The sequence below is a fragment of the Arabidopsis lyrata genome (genome assembly GCF_000004255.2).
Source record: "Arabidopsis lyrata subsp. lyrata unplaced genomic scaffold ARALYscaffold_5, whole genome shotgun sequence".
Classification (NCBI taxonomy): Eukaryota; Viridiplantae; Streptophyta; class Magnoliopsida; order Brassicales; family Brassicaceae; genus Arabidopsis; species Arabidopsis lyrata.
The window spans coordinates 3,756,703-3,778,530 of record NW_003302551.1 but is presented as its reverse complement, the minus strand read 5'-3'; the positions used below and the strand labels follow the sequence as shown (position 1 = coordinate 3,778,530).

At 38.4% G+C, this 21,828-nt stretch overlaps 3 protein-coding genes and 1 long non-coding RNA gene across 9 annotated transcripts; 1 reads left to right on the top strand and 3 right to left on the bottom strand.

Moving 5' to 3' along the window:
* The first annotated feature begins 7,503 nt into the window (after nt 1–7,503).
* On the top strand, nt 7,504–8,661 carry LOC9311455 (probable F-box protein At3g56670). The gene has a single exon (XM_002877006.2). It carries the CDS (start codon nt 7,504–7,506, stop codon nt 8,659–8,661), a length of 1,158 nt encoding a protein of 385 aa, XP_002877052.1.
* A 5,214-nt stretch (nt 8,662–13,875) lies between these two features.
* Nucleotides 13,876–15,993, bottom strand: LOC110228639 (F-box/LRR-repeat protein At4g14103-like). Its single transcript, XM_021026532.1, has 3 exons — nt 15,794–15,993; nt 14,501–15,439; nt 13,876–14,420 (listed from the first exon to the last, which is right to left on the bottom strand). Exons 2-3 carry the CDS (start codon nt 15,413–15,415, stop codon nt 14,139–14,141), a joined length of 1,197 nt encoding a protein of 398 aa, XP_020882191.1. The 5' UTR covers nt 15,416–15,439; nt 15,794–15,993; the 3' UTR covers nt 13,876–14,138.
* Nucleotides 15,994–17,557: 1,564 nt separating this feature from the next.
* LOC110228610 lies at nt 17,558–18,667 on the bottom strand. The gene is made up of 2 exons (XR_002332077.1): nt 18,420–18,667; nt 17,558–17,963 (listed from the first exon to the last, which is right to left on the bottom strand). It is a non-coding gene; the product is annotated as an uncharacterized LOC110228610 (long non-coding RNA).
* A 17-nt stretch (nt 18,668–18,684) lies between these two features.
* On the bottom strand, nt 18,685–21,501 carry LOC9311454 (F-box protein At1g11270). 6 transcript variants are annotated; one of them, XR_002332076.1, is made up of 4 exons: nt 21,346–21,501; nt 19,303–19,682; nt 18,871–19,197; nt 18,685–18,771 (listed from the first exon to the last, which is right to left on the bottom strand). XR_002332076.1 is itself a non-coding variant. In XM_021026366.1 (3 exons), exon 3 carries the CDS (start codon nt 20,985–20,987, stop codon nt 19,815–19,817), a length of 1,173 nt encoding a protein of 390 aa, XP_020882025.1. In that variant the 5' UTR covers nt 20,988–21,058; nt 21,194–21,235; nt 21,346–21,501; the 3' UTR covers nt 19,729–19,814. The 6 variants fall into 6 exon arrangements, 4 of the variants coding, with proteins under 4 accessions (XP_020882025.1, XP_020882024.1, XP_020882023.1 ...); XR_002332075.1 differs by having other exon boundaries at nt 18,871–19,682; XM_021026366.1 differs by lacking the exons at nt 18,685–18,771; nt 18,871–19,197; nt 19,303–19,682 and adding exons at nt 19,729–21,058; nt 21,194–21,235.
* Between the last annotated feature and the right edge of the window lie 327 nt (nt 21,502–21,828).

The window sequence follows — 21,828 nt, the reverse complement described above, 5'->3', positions numbered from 1 at the left end:
ATCTTTATGGCTAGGGCTCTCCCGCCGGAATGGTTTCCACAAGATCCGCCGTGTACTTCTTCCATGACTCTCCGAGCTTCATTTCCTTCGACACAGATAAGGAGTGGACCGGAAAATCTCCATTTAAAGAGTTCTCCGTCGATTAGAGTATACCGAGCCGCTTTGGCCTTAAGCTTCCGAGCTGCCCATTTTTTCAGTAGGAACTTCTCTATCGGCTATGTAGCTTCGGATGGCTCCGATCCATTTGGCGTCGCTTCCGTATTCGGGCTCGGTTGCGTCCGTAGTTTGCTGGTCTAGCAGTTCGATGTCCATTCCTTCCGTTTCTTCTGTCTCCTGAGCTGTTAAAACTTGATATTTGCTGTTATCTTCAATGCTCGGCTTTTCGATGAACTCGACCGGTATGATTCTCTTCAGATTTGGGTCGGAGGTTGAAGCTAGAGCCGCTAAGGCATCGGCCGATGTGTTCTCACCTCGTGGAATTCTGGTTAACTCGAACTCTCCGAACTGCTTTGCTAAGTCTTGCGTGAGAGCAAGATACGCTTCCATTCGTTCGTCTCGAGCTGCATATTCTCCATTGAATTGATTAGCCACGAGCTGGGAGTCGCAAAACACTCGCAGCTTGTTGATCTTAAGTCCCCGAGCCAGCTTAAGTCCTGCTATCAATGCTTCGTACTCAGCCACGTTGTTAGTTGCGTCGAAATCAGCCGAAAGGATTGTTCAAGGATTTCACCCTCTGGTGATGCTAGGCGGATTCCGACGCCGGAACCTTGTTTTGAGGATGAGCCGTCGACGTGGAGGATCCAAACAGCGTTGGGTGACTCTTCTCGGGCGTTCTCTGTTGGCAGCTCGATGATAAAATCGGCCAGGACTTGAGATTTCGCGCATGTTTTGTTCCTGTATTCGATGTCATACTCGCTGAGTTCTACTGCCCACTTGGCCAGGCGTCCCGATTGGCTCGGACTGTGTAGGATGGTTCGGAGTGATACGGGTGCCATGACGATAATTGAGTGAGACTGGAAGTATGGCCTTAGCTTCCGAGCTGACATTACTACGGCGAGGGCGAGCTTTTCAGTCTGCGGGTAACGTGTTTCCGCGTCAGTGAAAGTTTGTGAGACATAAAATATCGGCTTTTGCTCTCCTCTGTCTTCCCTGACTATGACTCCACTTATCGCCGTATCAGAGACTGCGATGTACAAAAATAATGGCTCGCCTGGGACCGGTTTTGCCAACACCGGTGGATTAGCCAGATACTTCTTTAGTTCCTGGAAAGCTTCTTCGCAGCGATTGGTCCATTCGAACTTCTTGTTCCCGCGCAGAGTATCGTAGAAAGCCAGGCATTTGTCAGTGGACCGTGAGATGAATCGGTTCAAAGCTGCGACTCTCCCGGTAAGACGTTGGACTTCGCGCTTATTCTGTGGTGAGGGCATGTTCAGTAGAGCATCGATCTGCTTCGGGTTTGCTTCGATGCCTCGGTGAGTTACGAGATATCCCAAGAATTCTCCCGACTTTACCGCGAAACGACATTTTGCCGGATTGAGCTTCATGTTATGCTTGTTGAGCTGGCGAAAACAGTCGCGCAGATGGGCTATGTGATCGCTTTCCTCAAGGGATTTGACTAACATGTCATCGATATAAACTTCCATCGTCTTTCCGAGCTGCTCGGAAAACATCCTGTTGACGAGCCGTTGATACGTTGCGCCAGCATTCTTGAGTCCGAAGGGCATGACTTTGTAACAGTAGATACCTCGGTCTGTGATGAATGCTGTCTTCTCGTGATCGTCGGGGTGCATGAGAATCTGATTGTATCCTGCGAAAGCGTCCATGAATGATAGCAACTTATTTCCCACGGTTGCTTCCACTAAACGATCGATATGTGGGAGCGGAAAACTGTCTTTAGGGCAAGCTTTGTTCAGATCGGTGAAATCGACGCAGACTCTCCACTTGCCGTTCTTCTTTTTAACCACGACAGGATTTGCTAACCAGTCCGGATACCTTGCTTCAGAGATCGAGCCGATCTTCAGGAGCTTTTCAACTTCGGCGTTCACGGCATCTGCGCGATCCCGGCCCAATTTTCTTCGCTTCTGCTTGATGGGCTTGAAAGATGGATCAACATTCAGCTCGTGGCAGATTACGTCGATGCTCACTCCAGGTAGATCTTCAGCTGACCAGGCGAAGGTGTTGATGTTCTCTTTGAGGAATGAGATGAGCTCGGTCTTGATTTCCTTGCTTAAGTCGCTGCCAATTTCCACGCATCGTTCAGGCCGTTCGTCGTCGAGGCTAATGGAGATTACAGGATCCGAGGTAGGCTTCTTCTCCTCGCGCGCCTCCTCGATCTGTAATTGCTATAACTGTTTAGATATAGCCTTCTCTTCACTCCGGCCAAGTTTCGATTTCTTGTGATCGGTTTCAGCCTTCGCTTCAGTGACAGGGTTTCGGAGTTTGTGTGCTGCCATGAAACACATCCGAGAATTTTTCTGACTGCCCCATATCGTTTTTACGCCATTAGGGGTTGGGAATTTGACACACAGATGATATGTCGATGCGACAGCTCGCATTAGATTTAACCACGGGGTTCCCATTATGACGTTGTAGATGGTAGGTCGGTCGGTGACTGAGAAGTTGACTATCTTTGTTACCCCACCGGCTCGGACTGGTAGTTGGATGGTTCCAAATGTCATCAGAGTTTCCCCTGAAAATCCGAGGACAGGCCTCGGGGTCGGAACCACCTGTGACATGTCGATGTTCATTCGTTGGAGCGTTTCGCGAAAGATCACGTCAATGGTGCTGCCGGTGTCAATTAACACTCGGTAAATATCATGATCTCGTATCGCTAATGTGACGACGATTGGATCGTTATGTGGCATGTCGAGCCCGTTTGTCTCGCTTTCTTCGAATGTGATCACGTCGTTAGGTCGATCGAAGCGTCTTGTCCAGTTGCTAGGCGTCTCGGCTCGGCGTTGATAAGCTTTGATTGCCGCTACGGTGTCAGGATAGTATGGCGATCCGCCCATTATGGTAAGAACCTTCTGCCGCGTACCATCTCGGTCTTCGTCTTCCGACCCCCGGGTTCTTTTCTGAGACTCCTGGTTCCTTGGTTCGGGGTCTCTTCCTGGGTTGGTCTGCTCGGGCTCCGGTTCTGGCTCGAGGTCCTTAAGAGTAACGTTTGTCCCGAGCTCTCCAGCTAGGAATTTGGTTGCTAACTTGGCTCCGAGGCTTCGGCATCTCGAGGTATGATGGCCGAAAATTTTGTGGTGTTCGCAATATTCTTGATCATTGCTCGGTGGCTGATCCCTTGTCCAAGTGAAGGACTCTCTTCCTCGCCCACGGCCTCGGGGCGTGTCAATCTGGTAGCTATGGTATCCTGAGAAATTGCGCCCCTCGTGATGCGTATACGTACCGCTCTCACGCGTTTTCTTCTGGACCGAAGGTGTCGCTTGGGTTTTCTCGGTTTTCTCGGTTCGGGGCGCCTGTTTTGTTGGCTCGTGCCTCTTTGCTAGTAGCGCCATTTCTTCTTCGTGGGCGACGAAATCCGAGGCTCGATGCAGCGCGTCGCGAATTGTTGTTGGTTTAGACAGGTTAAACTCTTTCCAGAATTCTGACTTGTACCAGAGAGCTTTCTTCAAAGCCGAGAGAGCTGCTACATCTGTAATTCCTTCGACCTTGGCTAGCGTCGATTTGAAGGTCTTGAGGAAATCCCTTAATGGCTCGGTGGGCTGTTGAGACAAGGACCATAGATCCGCGTCGGAAGTTCCGGGGTCGATGAGCACGGAGTATTGTTTGAGGAACAATGTCGACAGCTCGTCGAAACTATCAATCGAGTTTCGTTCCAATCTTGAAAACCACTCTAATGCGGGTCCTTTGAGGTGTTCCACGAACAGTAAGCACATACCCGCATCCTTTTCCCCGGGCTTGAACCTGGCTCGGGCCACAGATATCACGAACGATTTAATGTGGCATTTCGGGTCGGTTGATCCGTTGTAGGAGTCGATTCTGAACTTTCCCAGGTTGGACATCGTCGTCTCGGAAATTCTTTTGGTGAAAGGCGTATTCCGAGATTCTTCCAAAATTCGGTCGATGTTCGGCGCGGAGGATGAGACGCTATGTATCTGGGTTTTGACGAGCTTCATATCGGCTTCCGCCTTGGCTAGGGAGGCTCGGATCTTGCTTAGCTCGTCTTCTCTTTCGGATTCTTCGGCCCACATTATGTTTTCCTCGGTTTCTTCATCGTTAGTGAGATCTGTTTGCTCGGCGGAGTTAGCTCCGGCTCGGGTACGCTCATCCTGCAGATCATCTGGCTCGTCCGTCAAGTCCACTGCGTCCGGCTCGGTGGGATCATCTTGGTTCTCGCGCCTGGCAGGGTCGGCTCGGGTTGCGACTCTGGTGTTGCCGGTTGGTGTCGCGAACGTGAGTCTCGTTGGGTTGATGCCAGGCACGTCCCTCCGAGCTCGTGGTGGCCGAGTCTGGAAACGTGTGGTTTTTTGTTGCCCGCGTGTTGCGATTTCGTCGACTCGCTGCGCCAAGGTTTTGTTGGCTTTCTCTTGGTCGTCAGCTTTCTTCTGGAATTTAACCATCAGGTCTTTCAGTTCGGCTAGAGTCGCCATGAGCGTCGGATCGGCTTGAGGATTTTGAGGGTTCGGAGGGTTCGGGATCCCTCCTCCAGCTGGTGGTGTCTGACGATCGTCTTCGTTCACCATCCTCTCTGGTATTCGAGTCTTGCGTTCTTAGGGTAAGAGAATTCTAAAGTAGTCCCCACAGACGGCGCCAAACTGTGGAAGTCGAAACTAACACAATCAAGATTTGTCTAGGGTTTTATTTTAGGGATACGATAATCGTGAATTCTCAAAGAACAACAGAAACGATTGTAACCAAAGATGGTGTTCTTGATATTATTAAGAAGAAGATGATTTTGATCGTACAAGAGTTTGATCGTAAAAGGAAAAAGATGTTTGTGCTGTGAGAGCTTTGCGATAGTGTAAATTCTAGAGCGATATTGCTTGCCCCTCCGTTTTAGCCTTGAATCTCTTTATATAGGGATGATAAACCGCCTCTCCAGCGATATTCTCGGAAAATTTCCATTTATCTTGAAGTCGGCTAGAATATCGCGGATTAGGACAATTTCCTTATTCTTCGGAGTTTTCGGAAGATTTCCTGATTCGAGTTGATCCTTCGCGATTCTTCCTTATCATTTCCGAGTTTATCGGAAATGATCCTTCTTTTTCGGAGATGATAATGTGCTTGGAAATGATACCTTTAAAGAAGAATATTTACTAAGTCTTTGCTTCGGGCGATGATGAAGACTTCGCCTCGGGGAACTTGTGCAACTGGCTCGGGTACACAGGAAGAACCGGCTCGGGCACTCTAGGATGGCTTCTTCGGGTGTCCCCGAGGCGATGGGCTCAGAAACTCCCGAGGCGACCAGGCTCGGGTACCCCCAAGGCAATTGGGCTCGGGTGCTTCCGATGTCTTGTTCAGGATATCCCCGAGGCGATGGGCTCGGGTACCCCCGAGGCAATTGGGCTCGGATGCTTTCAACGTCTTGTTCAGGATATCCCCGAGGCGACGGGCTCGGGTACCCCCGAGGCAATTGGGCTCGGATGCTTTCGACGTCTTGTTCAGGATATCCCCGAGGCGACGGGCTCGGGTACCCCCGAGGCAATTGGGCTCGGGTGCTTTCGACGTCTTGTTTAAGTATCCCCGAGGCGATGGGCTCGGGTATACTAAATCGATTAGACAGATATCCCGAGGTGAATGGTGCGATGCCCCGAGATGATCTCTGAAAGACTCCCAAAGTGTTCTAAGTCTGGCTCGGCGCCAAAGGGTAGAACCCGACCCCAACATTGAATATGATTTTAGAATTATTCAACAAGATGATAAGTATTAATTAAATTTTGTGAATCATGAAAAATAATAATTAATTTTTAATCATTATACTTCATCTTTCAATCTCTCATCTAACAAATAAGATACATATTCTATTATTACTATGTCCAAACTTCATTTTGTTGTATGACTAAATAATATTCTCATTAGAACTGTCAAACCGAGTTGATTCGTCCCGTTAAGTCCATTTTGCGATAGACAAAAAATATTTTGACTTGTAGTTAGTCGGTCCGCACGACCCGCGGATAGCATATATGAAATACAAACCCGTCCCGCGAATGTATGCGGATTTGCGGGATTGTTCATGGATTTTGTTTAAATAATTTTAAAGTAACCAAAATTTAAAATACTACTAAAATAAATAAATAAATCAAAATACTATTAAAAGTTTGTTTAAATTACCACATGTTGAATAAATTATAATTTTATCAATAAATACTAATATGCGGGCTGATCCGCCAACCCGCGGATGAAAACCGATTAAACCTATGACCTACTGCGAATTAATCCATGTGGCCCGCTTATTTGCGGGTTTAATATATTTTCCCAAATCTGCCCCATAGTGAGATGATGTGGGCTGGACCCGCGGTTTTTGACCTATTTTGACTGCTCTAATTCCTATGAATCGTCTAATTTTAGAATTTTAAAACACAAAATTCTATTTTGTAAATCATAATTATTACGATGGGTATATTTATAAACAATTTTACATTTTCTCTACAATTCGTTATTATGAATATTTATAAGTATACTACACGATTCGTTCTACTAAAAAACACACACAATATTAAACGCAACATATGTAAACCAATATTCTCCCGCGGTGGACCGCGGATCCGATCCTAGTCTAGTACTAATACATAAAACCATCATTCATATTTTTTATACCTGACCAGTATCTAACCTTTGGTTTGTGATGGAAGCTGTAATGTTTAAGATAGGGCCGTCAATTTTTTTTCAAAATTTGAAGGCCGCAGGTCAAAAATTCTTTTATGTCATTGAGGCACGGCCCTGACCACCAAGCGTCAAGTTTTTGCAAATGTCACTCTGATATCAAACAACCCTTAGGAATCAATAATTGTATATAAACTGATATACATGTTTTCAAAATAAAATACATATAACAAATCAGACCGAAAAGAAAATTATCTAGTATTCACGATCTCCACATCTCGACGAGTTCTTTCTCATTTCATATTTTGTGTCGTAATTTTAATTATAGGCAAAAAAGAAAGAAAAACATGATTTTTCTAAATAGTCTTGCATTGGTACCAAGACAGTGAGTCAATGACAATGAATTAATTAGCCAAGACTTTCAAATAACCATGAATCTCAAATGAAAAGGTCATAATCTATAGAAATTGCATAATATAAAGGAAAGCAATTATGTATATTTTAAATATATAAATAAAAAACCAAGATGTAGATAAAAGTGTCTCAGATGGATAAAATCTTAGAAATTGGAAAAGAGATGGTCTTACAAGAGGGAAAGGAAACTTTATATATTTCTCTTCTTTTTAATATTGTTTCCTTTTATACATAAGTTTTTTTTCCTAATTATACATACATATATGTTCTTGCATGCTAATTATCTATCTATAGGGTTTCCACGAAACAGAGGTGATGAAAAGAGGGCGTGAAGAGAAGAACAGCCACGAGACCTTACCATCGCCAAGACGACTTCGTCACGGTGGAGTTATCAATATACCTCTTGATGTAACCGTGGAGATACTCAAGAAACTTCCGACGAAATCTCTATTGAGGTTCCAATGTGTCTCTAAGCTGTGGTCATCAATAATCAGCAGCCGTAGAGACTTGATAGACTCGATCGTGACTCGTTCTTTGAATGAGCCTCCGCGTGACGCCCATATCATCTCCCTCGTCTCTTCAAATTGTTTTCCTAATAGAATTTGTAAAAGTTTCATAGCCTTCTCTTCTACTACTTGCCCTGGAAATACTGACAAAGAATTAGTATTAGTCCCTGGACAATATCATCAATCCGTTCGCGGCTTGGTTTGTTGTTGGTCTCATTTTCCTAATGTGGTAGCTATATATAACCCTACCACGAGGCAGTCCTTTGACTTACCAGAGTTGAAATATAATCACATGTACATGTGTGATTTCTTCTTCGGATACGACCCTATCAAGAATCAATACAAAGTAATCTTCCTACCAAGAGGCACCTGGGATGGGAGTTGTCAAGTTTTCACATTGGGAGATCCGACAGCAAAGCAGTGGAGGAACATCCAACACGATATTAGACCTCACCAGACGTTGTTAGGTGTGGTTTGCATCAACGGGACTATCTATTACCGAGAAGGGACTCGCAATCCTCCTTTTCTTGTAGATATTAAATTGATGAGTTTTGATGTTAGGTTGGAGAAATTTGATCATGTCGAGGCTCCAAAAGTATTGATGCATTTGCATCGCGATTCGACTTTGATCAACTACCAAGAGAAGTTAGGACTCATCTCTTGCGAGAGGGTAGTTGAAATATGGGTTATGGAAACACAAGGATGGTCCAAATTTTTCTTATGTGAGAAGGAGGATTTTCATAGTTGGAGCATCGCGGGTACTACTCGTGGTGGTGAGATCGTTCTTGTCAAGTCATTGTACTGGTCGTACGACAAGTTACGTGTCTATTATTATGATTTAAAGGGAAACAGTATGCGATATGTTGAACTCGAAAACTGTTATACGGAGGATGGAAACCGTAAGGGATACGCTTCTACAATCTGGACTGGCCCGGATCATGTCGAGAACATTATGGGTTTGCATTAGAGGAGGTACATTTGAATTTTATACTATTTAGACCTATAAAAAAACTTTTTAAACCAACATTATTTTTAATATGAATTCTTTTTAGAGAAATTGTTAAAAATGTCCCTTTTTCAATACCCCTTTTCAAAAATGCTCTCTTTGAGAGTCTATTTTTAAGTTTGCCCTCTTTTAATATTTAATGACCATTTTACCCTTATTTGAAACAAAATTAGGTCCACAAAATACAAAATATTTTTTGGCGGGAAAAGTGATCCCGCAATTTTCCCGCCAAAACACTTGTAAAAACCTTTAAGATACCTTGTAAAATTTTCCCGTAAAAATTTTTCCCGCCAAAAATTTTTTTTTGCGGGAAAAGTGATTCCGCAATTTTTTTGGCGGGAAAAATTTACAAGGTATTTTAAAGGTTTTTACAGGGTATTTATAAGGTTTTACAATGTATTTTAAAAGGTTTTACAACGTATTTATAAGGTATTTATAAGATATTATAAGATTTTACAAGCTATTTTATAAGGTTTTACAAGTTTTTTATAAGGTTTTACAAGTTATAAATACCTTATAAAACCTTATAAGCACCTTGTAAAACCTTATAAGTACCTTGTAAAAAATTTCCCGTAAAAAATTTTCCCGCCAAAAAATTTTTTTTGCGGGAAAAGTTATTCCGCAATTTTTTGGCGAAATTTTTGGCGGAAAAAATTTACAAGGTATTTTAAAGGTTTTACAGAGTATTTACAAGTGTTTTGTAAAGTTTTACACTGTATTTTAAAAGGTTTTACAAGGTACTTATAAAGTTTTATAAGGTATTTATAACTTGTAAAACCTTATAAAATAGCTTGTAAAATCTTATAATATCTTATAAATACCTTATAAATACGTTGTAAAACGTTTTAAATACATTGTAAAACCTTATAAATATCCTGTAAAAACCTTTAAAATACCTTGTAAATTTTTCCCGCAAAAAAAATTGCTGAATCACTTTTCCCGTAAAAAAAAATTTTTGGCGAGAAAAAATTTTACGGGAAAATTTTACAAGGTATTTTAAAGGTCTTTACAAGTGTTTTTGGCGGGAAAAATTGCGGGATCACTTTTCCCGCCAAAAAATATTTTGTATTTTGTTGACCTAATTTTGTTATATTTCCTTATATATTTGTGATATCTTTTATTAAAAAAAGGGTAATTTAGTCATTTTGTACATAAAAGGGGTATATTTAAAAATGGACAGCCAAAAGGGGCATTTTTGAAAAGGGGTATTGAAAAAGGGGCATTTTTGTGAATCTCCCTTCTTTTTATATGTTGTAGTTTCTTAAGTAATAATTTTTTAATACGTTAAAATTTATGAAATAATACATAACTAAAAATATACTAATATTTTCACCCAAGTAATATAATTCATTCTTTTAAACACACCTCTTTTTCTCACTTAATTATGAATAAAATTACAATACAACAACAAATAGATTTTTTATCCAATAAAATTGATATTAAATAACTTATATCGTTTTTTTAACATTACACTAATTTTTATTGGTTAATATCGATGATAAATAGATTAACCTTTTTTTATACATTCCAAAATCTAAGTTCCAAAATCTAATAGATCAATAACACATGGAAATTTGCATATAATTTTTATTTTGTTTTTCAGTTAGATTACCTTTTTGGTTAAAAGAATAGTGAAAAAATTCAAATATTCAAATGTACATAATTAGCTTATGTAAATATTTTGTTTTAGTTAATTGTAAGAGAAAAGAACAATTTTTTTATATGCATATATCAAAATTTGCTCGATAAAATTGATATATATTACGGTCAGGTGAATTATTAATTTTGAAAATTAAATTTTTTATATAGGAAGAGTTTTTGATATGAATAAGAGGAAAAATAATATGTTTAGCTTTTGAAGAGATATAAGAAATAAAATAATACGTTTCTGTATTAAATTCCTAAATCAATACAATAAAAACATTAAGAGTCTCTCCAGCAGTGACACATCAGCTTTTTGATCTGTTCTGGAGGTGACACATCATTAAAAATTTTACCCAATCAAAACATTTCAATTAATACACATCAGCTTAACAGCTTCCCACATCAGCTCGCCACATCATCATTTTATTAAAAAAACACATAATTTTAAAAAATAACCATTCAAATTAAAAAAAATAATACACACAATTATTTTAAATTTTTTGATAATGACAAATGAATTTCTAATTTGTTTCATAATTTAATATTTACAACAGAATAACTATATTTCAAAAAAGTTTTTTGACATAAAATGGGTTTTAGTGAACAACATGAATGAGGTGAATTTAACGAGTGGTTTACGCCGAATATATTTTTGTAAATTAATTTTGTTTTAATAAAAATATTTATGGTAAAATTTTAAAGTTTTTCGGATTCTGTATTTTACCTTTGCTCGTATTTTAATATTTTATTTATTCATACATTGATAAATAATTTGTATCTTACTTTTACAAAACAAATATGGTATAGTTAATCTTTGTATTTGTTTGTCTTTATTTTATGTTTTTAGTATATGTTTAACTTTTTACAAATGTTAGATTATTTTTATACTGTGATATTTGTAAATATTTTTCAGAGATTATTATACTTAAAAAACCTTAGATTCTTTCTCTTAAAATTATTTGTGCTACACAAGCATAATTTGAATCAAACGAAAATATTTAATATATCTTTTGATTTTTTTAAATACATTTTTTTACTATTAGATCACAATAATTAGTTACATAAAAAAAAATTGTGTATTTTTGTTCGTTAAAATCTGAACACTATGAACAGTTTTTAACTTTAAGATAATTCACTTTTCTAATTAGATCGGATCAATATTATTAGGGGTGAGCATTTTAACCGAATCGAAACAAACCATCCAAAGCCAAAAGGACCCAAACCAGACCATAATTTACATTCAAACCATAATCATTAACCCAATGTGTTTATTTATTTAATTAATTAATAGTATTAAATGATATTGTAAATACTAATATTAGATTGTCTAAAGAAAAGGGTGAGAAGATCGTTTAGAAGTTGAAAGCTCTTGGTGCTAAAGTTGTTTTGAAGTGAAATCATCAATTTGTTTTAAGGTATGTGTTACTTAAAAGCTTTAAAAAAATCACCATATAAAAGCTCAAGATACAAGCTGATTAAGGGGTTTCATAAGATCATAGGCTACACTTGCTCTTTCTCATTGCTAAATTGGGTTTGAAAGATAAATCTTTGCTACTTCAAAATGTATGGTCATAGGTTAGGTTTGTAATCTTTCTCTTTTTTACTTCAATGCCTTATGATTCTTTACTCCTAAGAATTTACAATTGTTAAATTGGTTTGTGTTTTTTTTTTTTTTTTCAATAGCAGAAAGTCACAGCAGCAAAGAACTTTACACTCTTAGGATTGTAACCTCACACTTTTTTTGATATTTTATCTTGTCTTCTTACTTCAAGATATATGGTCAAATCCGAATCAGGTGAATCTCTATGTTTCTATTATACACGTATCTTGCTTCACTTGATCATCTACATATGAAGCGCAAAGCTTTGTTAGTTCATGTTCACAAATAAAATCTACAGAGGAGAAATGGTCAAATTATTCTATGTTCTAACCATAAAGATGTGTAGCCAAGTAAAATTTGCAATTGCAATTGACTTATCTTGGATCTATGTTCTTTTTGTTGTTTATAAATTTTGATGAAAATGTCACAAATGTTATTGATTAATTAGTTATTATTAGTGATCTATTTTGTAAGAGTATATAATTCAGCATATCAAAAAGTTAAGAATTGACTATGTATTTGTGGTTTATGTTTTGAATGAAGGTGATCTCACACCGGTTCAAACGCTGGATCTACTCTGTTCCAAGAGCACTTAATGGTAAATATAAATTTAAAGAAAGACAAGGAGAAAGATGATTCCAAGGCTCTCTTCAAATGCTAAGAACCGTATGATCAATAATATGTAACTGTTTATCTTTAAACATTCTAATTTTAAGTCACGAACCAAATTATTCTAACAAATGTTTGTGAATTGTTTAGCCTATTCATTTTTAGAACCCATAACAAAGCATGACCCATCTTTTGTTATTTCTATATATTCATGTAATTTTCATAACTTGTGTTCAATTAACTTTATGTCTTTATCTAATAAGTTTCATCAAAATCATGTATTCTTATATAAAAATATATATATATTTGAATTTAAATCCAGACAGTTATGATTTTTCTCGAAAGAGATTGATGTCTCTCGTGATCGACAAATTGACTGATTCTAATAATAAAGTCAATGTAACAAACTTTATTATTCTTGAGTGTTCTTTATGTTATCTTATGGGCTGAATTTATGTGGATAACCTTATTTATATTCTTCAAAGCATAACAAAGATGAAGGGTATATATGTTATTAGGCCTGGGCGTTCGGATATTCGGGTCGGGTTCGGGTCGAGTTTTTCGGGTTCGGATTTTTCGGGTATAAAAACTAAGACCCGTTCGGGTATTTTAAAACTTTGGGTTCGGGTCAGGTTCGGATCGGATATTTCGGGTTCGGATTCGGGTTTACCCGAAGTATCCAAATATTAAAAATTTTGTATCCGACTCTTTGCAAAGTATTGAAAAATACTCAAAAATCTATAAAACCCAAATATTTTTTAACCGAATCTAGCCAAAAGTAACTAAAACACCCAAAAAATTTTAACATCCAAATAATTAGGCACTTAAATTTTTACAAGTATAAATATTACTAATATATTATAACTATATACTTATATTTCGGGTATGTTCGGATACTTGTTCGGGTTAGGGTTCGGGTCGGGTTCGGGTTCGGATTTTCGGGTTGTGAAGTTTAGAACCCGTTCGGGTATTTTAAAACTTCGGATTCGGATTCGGATCGGATTTTTCGGGTCGGGTTCGGTTCGGTTCTTCGGGTTCGGATAATATGCCCAGGCCTATATGTTATCAAGCTCTTAGACAAGTAAACATATTTGTAATTAGACCATAATCATATCCTCTTTCTTTTGATTTTTTTTTTTTTGCAATTATACTACTTTGATTTTGATTGTTTGAATAATAAAATTTTTTTTAAAAGTATCCCGCAGCGTAGTGCGGGTTTCGATCTAGTCCTATTAATTGCTTAAGGATAAAGGAAGAATCTCACGTGATGCAAAGAGGTTGCTACTCTCTACTCCGACCGCAACATAAAAAAACTGGACACCTGTCGAAGACTGCATTAAACTGGACACCTGTCAACGATTGCATTATCTCTCATAGTTCACTGGTTCTTCAAACTTCCTCAAACTTTAGAAAACTTAGAAAAAGGGGTTTCAGTTGTAGCTTATAACAAAATCTACTTAGTTTTGGTTTCGGAAACCAAAAGATTGACATTAAAACTATAGATCCCAAACTTTGAAAACCAAGGCTGATCAATGAGTACTTGGGCGAGTAACTTTTTCAAGAAGAGCAGATTGCCGTCTTGTATCTATTCTTCAGGTTTCATTTCCTTCAAGAAATGTTTCACCTGCTCCATTAATGTCTTTCTATCTTCATCAGCTCCTTCACATTCAAATCTCTTCTCCACCTTCTGCGGAGGTACACGATGATTCAAGGAGGTTTTTATCACCTTGAGGAAGAGGGTTTCTAGCTGTGGAGACTTGTTGAGCAGACCTGGCAACGATTCCCATCCTAGTTCCGGGCCAGTCTTAATTGATAGTTGAGTCAGGTTCTTGAACACCGGTATAGGATCACAGCAGAATGTAAGCACCTGAAACACAGGACCATGTCAACTAAATCATAAGAGAAGAGGCAAAGGTATACAAATTCAAGGGACTGAGATCAGCAAACCTTAAGAGTGTCTGACGTTATGGAAAGGGTGTCAACGTTGCAGATTCCCTTCCAAAAATGTGTAGCATGACCAACGACATTCTCTTCTTCTTCTTCTGCGTTTCTGCGGATAAGCTGAATCTTGGCTCCATCAAGCTTATGAAAGTTGGCTGTTGGATACTGGCGTGCATTGTCATCAGAATAGTGTAAGCACTGAAGATTTGGAGTGTTAAATATCACACTCTTGGGACATCCATTACGGTCTTTGTCATCATCATAAGATTCCCAGTGAATCCTCATTTTCTTCAGCCTTGTGCTAGACACACAGCAAACATCCCAGTCATACCAGTTTATGTCCACCAAAGACAACACCTCAAGAACCGGGCAACCTGAGAGAAGCTTCGACAACCCAGTATTACCATCTGTAAACTGAACATCATCAAGATGAAGAGTCTTCAGCTTTGGGAGATCAACACAACCACGTTCCACATTAATGATACAATCAGTGCCTATTGCTAGCCTAGACAGTTTCTTGGCCACAAAGACATGTGGAGATGGTCCAGACCAATTATCCAGATTATAAATTTGTAGGTCAAGATCTGACAAGCCGAGTTCCAAAGCCTTGAGTATCAACCCATGGACACGATCTCCATCAACGCCTTCAACAAGATGCAAAGAAAGCTTTTCTATGGGAGTCATTCCCCGCGAAACCAACATTCTAGCAACAAACTCTACAAAAGTCAACCCATTATCACCTTCATGGTATGTAAATTTAAGTTTTGGTGCGAATAAAAACAAATAGCGCCATCGTTTTGAGATAGTGGACGTTGTTGCAGCCACCTCGATTGGTAAAAATGACAAAATCCGGCTAAGGAGATCTTCCGGTAGATCATTCAAATTCTTTGCGCCATATGCAATTCTCTTTGTGTGAGGCATGACTATAGGCTAAAAAAGCAAGACCTGAAAGTTTAAAGCAAAAATGTGGTTCTAGAATCATCAAATGCATCATAATTTCTTTATATTCAGAGTTTTAGAGCACATTCAATACACGAAGAAACCCTAGTTTTATATCCAATTTCAAAACAAGGAAGTTTAACATATACGGAATCAAATCTAAAACCAGCAAAATCGAACCACCATTTCCAGACTCTCTAGACTCTTAAGAATCTCCTAATCTCCTAAAATCATGGCTAGAGAACACTAAAACCCGGAGCAGAATCTAGGAATCAAAACAAGAGGATCTAAGTTCGCCTAAGACACCAGAGTAACGAAATCAAAGCGATCTCGAGAGTTTTAGGGTTTAGAGAAACACACCTTTTGGACTAGAAGCAGAAGCAGACACAGATTCGCGATCAGATTTAGAAGAAGAAGAAGAAGCAAACACAAATTCGCGATCAGATCTAGAAGAAGAAGAAGAAGAAGCAAACGTAGATCTCAGGACTCGCTCATGTAATTCTTCTGGTCTACGAGTGTCGTGAATGAAGAAGAAGCAAACGCACACTTCACTTTGGAGTGTGGACTACTAATTTCAGGTTCCGGTTCAATTAAATCGGTTAACCAAAAAAGCAAACGCACACTTCACTTTGGAGTGTGGACTACTAATTTCAGGTTCCGGTTCAATTAAATCGGTTAACCAAAAAAGCAAACGATTTCAGAATTGGATTATTAAATAAGACACGGCAAAATTGTAGTAACAAATATTATTCAAAAGCCGGTTTACATTTTATCGGAGCTTAGTGAAAATTTCAGATAATTACTTTGGATTTAGAGCCAAAATTAGTTGACACTGAACCGGTTCTCTCTAATTAGATAACACCCTTTCCATATATATTCTAACTAGATATGGCCATATAAGAAAACTAATGAAGACAACTATAATCAAATAATTAACGGTTGAGTGATCTAGATTAGAAACATTTTTTTTTTTTAGAAACAAATATTACCTGAATTTGTATCTGATTCCACGGATCTGTGATTTTAAGATCCGAATACCTCAGTTGGTATCCAATTTTTTTAGCAATACTTGGATAATTTGTCCAGCTCTACCACTTAGTTAACAATTATTTATATCTTATTTTTCATTGTGAAGATTTCTTTTATTCTTCATAATATTTCATTTATATTATATTAAAGTAACAGTAAATTTAAATATAAATGGGCATGATTAGTTTCCGAATTTATTGTGATTTTTAGAATTTAATATTGTTATGCAAGTTAATAAACAAAATCTTGAAGAACTGTTTCCTAAAATACAATGTGAGAATGAAAATATTTCGGTACGATATTGATTCCCAAAATATAGTAAAATATCTTCATTATATGAATGAATACAAGCGTTCACATAGAAAACACCTCATTCATTTTCTTTAGTTTTTTTTTTCTTTTCAATTCTCTGCTACTAGAAAATAATAGATTTTTTCACAATTTGCATCACTAATATATATTTTGTATTGTTTTTTTGCAGTTCGATTGTAACCGACTATTCAGGGCAATTAAAAGAGTTGGATCGGTGCGTCAAAAAGTATGTTTTTTTTTTCCATTGTCAAAATGAGTTTTAGATGCATCATATGTAAATAATTTCAGATTTCAACTTTACTAAAAATTTTCTAATTTCTACCTTTTTAATTATGCTATATATTTCTTAACGAGCTAAACCAAAAGAGACTAACACTTTTGGTGAATGGACTCAGCAAACTCTCACTGTAACGAAACGGAGACACAATTGTGGAGGTGAGTTTTGATTTGTGTTATCTCTAACACCTTTCTTTCTATATTAAAATTTTTTTGCCTCTTTTGTTTTTCAGTTTTTTGGAGGAAACCATGGGATAAGGAATGCTTTGTTGCTGTTCATGAAGAATCTGAGGAACAAGTTTTTCGATTGAAGAGAAGAAGAGTATGAGAATACAACATGACACATATATGGTCTGCTTTTGGTGAACGAACACACGTTTTGTTTTTTGGTTTTATTGACAGTCTCTTAGTCATGATGATTTTAGTATGGTCTTGTTTCGGTGAATGAACCAGTCTTGTGTTTTGGTTTTCGTTTTATTTGCTGTCTTAGTCATGTAGTAGTTGAGCTTGACACAAAAGAGTAGTATCATTCATATTGATTCTTGATGTAAAAGAAAAAATAAAATTACAGTGAAATTAATACAAAACTGCAACCAAAAAAAGCTCTTCTCTCTCTGTGCTTGTGCTGCTGTATCTCAAAGACATCTCCTGTTCCGAGTAGTTTGGCACATTACAGGCAGATATATCGACAAGTTCTAAATCCCTTCTTCAAGTTAAATGACCAAGATCATCACTAAAATTAAAAACCATACTGTTTGTAACAAAACTCAGTATATTAGTAGTATTATGAGCTCTTCAAGCTAATGCCAAATCGTGAGGCAGCAGCAACCATTTTTCAAACTACTGGTACCGGTTACAGCTGCTACCTTTCGGGGTCTTGCGTTCATAAACATCGGAATCTTGTTTATGTGAACTGAAACGCAAACAAATTACAGTGAAATTAATACAAAACTACAACCAAAAAAAGCCCTCTCTCTGTGCTCATCATTTGTAAGGTCACATGTAAACTCCAAAACATAAACCTGAGAGGATTTATGATAAAGAAGACCATTCATTACTCATACTATACTACAATGATCCCAGGTCAATATTAACTTCTAATTACACTGGTACTCTTAAAATAGCTATCTTGTGCAGAAGGAAATCCTGAGCTTTTTCCCAGAGCTCAACCTATAGACTAATACATATATCTGTTTATTGCATTGGCTACTCCATATTCAGGGTACAGTAATTTTCATTATCATAGTTTCCAGAAAACTACAGGAGCAGTGAAGTAAAACCAGAGCAAATAATCACATTGTCCAACTCTCGTTCTTTGTTCCTCTCAGTTGAAGGCAGTTAAAATAGTTTAGTTTTACTAGAGTCACACCTTTTTCAATTGGTTTTCCCGACAGTTGTTGCAGTATGATGCACGTTCATGCTTGCTCAACATGTTCAGAGCACAAGACATTGAATACCTGAAAAATAAGCAACACAAGTAACTTGCACCGTCAATGGATCATTATGAGCCCCGTAGATGGTCACTGAGGTCAATTTTTGTTGTGGAAACCCCCGAAGAATATAAGAATTATAAGTTTGATTGGAATCAAATTCTAGACTCTTTTAAGTGTTTATCTTACATATATAAATATCAATTTGTCCTCTTTTCCGCTGATCAAAACTCCAAAGCTATAAATGTCAGAGAATGTCCTTGGCCATGCATACCTGGAGCCATGTAACCTCTGTTCGAATATCGAATATATATAGAAAGAAAAAAAAAGATTAGTATACAGAATTAGAAATTTTGATATAATTGGGAGAAGAAGAGTAGTGACTCTTACAAAGTTCCTAATACCCTGCCAGCGTTGTCTTGATTTTGAGTTCCTTGAAACATCGGAGCCAACCAAATATCCGAATATTTTGGGCCAATCAATCTCCAGCTTCGCTAAGATCAATATAATGTATACACAACAACAAACGAGAAACAGAGAGAGTAAGCTCTTAATCTTTTTCATTCTGTTTAACTCTGTATCTCCAACACCCATATGCCAAAAAGAAACTAAACTGTAAGCTATGTCACCAAAAAAGAAAAAAGCAGAGAGGCTAACAGTAACAGCAATGATCTTGATTCGCTTGCTTCCAGCTCAGAGATTCACCAAGAAACTAAACTGTAAACCATGTCGCAATTGAAAAAAATCATAGGAAACAAAGCTAAAACATTATGTAAAAACCGAAAAAGAAAAAAAGTGATTTGTGGTGTTTTAAAGTCCTACCTAACTCAGAACGTGCAAGACAGATGGAAAGAAGCTCTCCTTCTTCAGTAAAGTGAACCATGTCCAATAGCTCCTGGTTCCACACTAAGCATCCAAATCCATTAATCCGAGCAAGAACAGTTGCTGAGATATCCTTGATAACATTGTTCTGCATCACCAGAGCTTGGAAATTCTAAGAATCCAGGGGATCAATATAGGTAACAGGGTAAAGTTAGTCTGTTATATCTCTTCCTTCCTTGTGTTGTCGAAGAAGAATTTCCGTGACACGATGATAACTCTGTTCGTCTCACACACCTACGAGTCCAGTTTCCGCTATTCCAACTCATCATCTGACTTTGGCACAAACCCTCTGAAGCATTTGCAGGTTGGACAGTTATTCTCTGCATATTATTGGCATCTTACTCAAGCAGCAGCAACAAATAAGTATAATTTCGGAGAAGAAAGATGAGAACGTTGGATAGAAATATGCAGAAAAATGTTAAATTACAAAGGTTCATTGGAAAAAAGACAAATTAATTGGACAAAGCAGAGAATAAACTTTGGAAATAATAAACAGGATAGCCACGGGTTTCGGGTTTCAAGAGTAAATCATAAGATTTGGCATGGAGATCATGTATGACCAGGTCTCCCACGCAATGGCGACCTTGAAGCAATAACTTATTCTTGTCCAAAATTGCAATTGGTGCGAGAGGGAAGTTGATATCGATGAACCAAGAACGAGTTCTTGTGACATCTATAGAACATAATTTATTCCATGTCTTGTTCTTGTTGCCGCCAGATGAATGGAACGACCATATCACTTGGGTGGACGAGTCTTGCTCAGAGACGCACAAGCGATTATCGAGGATGAACATGTTGTGGCTGAAAGGGAAATGATCACGGGCAAAGGGAGCTTTACAGAGGACATGAAAGGTTTCGGAGTGAAGATCGAAAGACAATACCTTGGTTTCTTCTTCACCCTCGGCGAGCCAATGAAGTGACCCATCTAAATACACGGGATTAATAAAATCATCAATCCGATGAGGAGGAGAAGGGTGAACGTACCGCCAAGTGTTGGTGCTAAAATCGAAAACTTCACAAGTGGTAGCGTTGGGGAGGCCAAAGTCGGATGAGTTATACAACCAAACAGGCTTATAAGTGCCAGTGAATTTGTCTCTGCCGAATCCAAGATTAGGCATAGGGAAGAAGTCATGGTCTTCGGGTTTATCGTACATGTCGAGGCAGAGCAGTTGCAAGTTGGAAAGAGGAAAAGTTTGATGCCATCCAGTGGCGGGATTGACGACGACACTAGGAGTGTAAACACAGTAGAGACATAGTAGACCGTCACAGCTACCATGGCAGATCCTGCTGCCCGAAGAAGTAGGTAGCCTCACGGTAGAAACAATGGATGACCCCAAAGCAATACTTTCAGCATATATGCCATCACAAGACCAAGTGAGGGGCACTAAAAGAACATCAGGGCCTCGTGATTGCTTGCGACGGATCAACTGTCGTTCCTTGAAACACCGGGACTCGATTGTGGATTTCCAATTCTTGGAAACAGACTTGAATTTCAATAGAGACTCCACTGGCAGTCTCTCGAGGATCAGCTCTACAGCATCGTGAGGTAGCAACAGTCCCACAACACTCGACCGATGTCGTTTCAGTCCCACAACAACACTCGAGCCATGACGTCTTTTCAACATTCTCTTCTTCTTGCCAGGGCGGGAAGGCAGGGCTCTAAATATATACACACAGGCTATGCATTCGTCTCCAGCTTCCGTAGTAATCGAAAAAAAAAAATTTGGAAAACTTCAACTCTGGGAAATGGAAATTTCAACACTTAACTTTTTCTTAGTTGTTATTTTACAAATCAATAATCAAAAACCAATAACATCATTACAGTGAGTACCTCCGCCATATAAATCCTTCCTTCGATGCGGCGAACCAATCTCTATAGTGATACGATATGATTGAAACGACGCTCAGGGAAAAGCAATCTCCGTTTATATATAATGAAACAATTCAGGGAAGGAAAAAAAACCATGGAGACGCGAAACTCACCGAGTAAATAGTCTCGCCGGAGATTAATGTCGCTGGAAACTGCCGGCGATTTAAGCGACGGAGAAGCCGAAAATGGTTAAAAAGTGATAACGGCGAAAGTAAAACAGGGTAAAGCAAAGTAGATTGCTTGCCGTTTTTATGTTAGCCATGAACTCGAAATATTTCAACAAGATTAAATGCAAGCGATTCTTTACGAAGAAGAAAAGCTTCACGTGCTTCGTGGGCCCATTGCAAAGCTTTCAAGTGCAACAATTATATGGGCCTTCTAATGCTTGGGCCCAGTTTACTTTCTCATGTCCAATTGTCGGCCTCGGCTTTCGGTTAACCGTTCGGTTATCCGTTTGATCTATTCGGTTTTGGTTCTTTCGGTTTAAAAATTTAGTATCCATTCGGATATTTTGAAATTTTGGTTCGGTTTTGGTTCGGTTCCGGTTCGGTTCCGGTTTCTTCGATTTTAAAATTTAGTATCCATTCGGTTATTTT

Excerpts from the sequence above, each read along its gene's own strand:
- LOC110228639 (XM_021026532.1), bottom strand. The coding sequence starts at position 15,415 with ATGCCTCACACAAAGAGAATTGCATATGGCGCAAAGAATTTGAATGAT. Across the intron at positions 14,421-14,500 it reads TAACGTCAGACACTCTTAAG|GTGCTTACATTCTGCTGTGA; the intron begins GTTTGCTGATCT and ends CCTGTGTTTCAG.
- LOC9311454 (XM_021026365.1), bottom strand. The coding sequence starts at position 20,987 with ATGTTGAAAAGACGTCATGGCTCGAGTGTTGTTGTGGGACTGAAACGA.
- LOC9311455 (XM_002877006.2), top strand. The coding sequence starts at position 7,504 with ATGAAAAGAGGGCGTGAAGAGAAGAACAGCCACGAGACCTTACCATCG.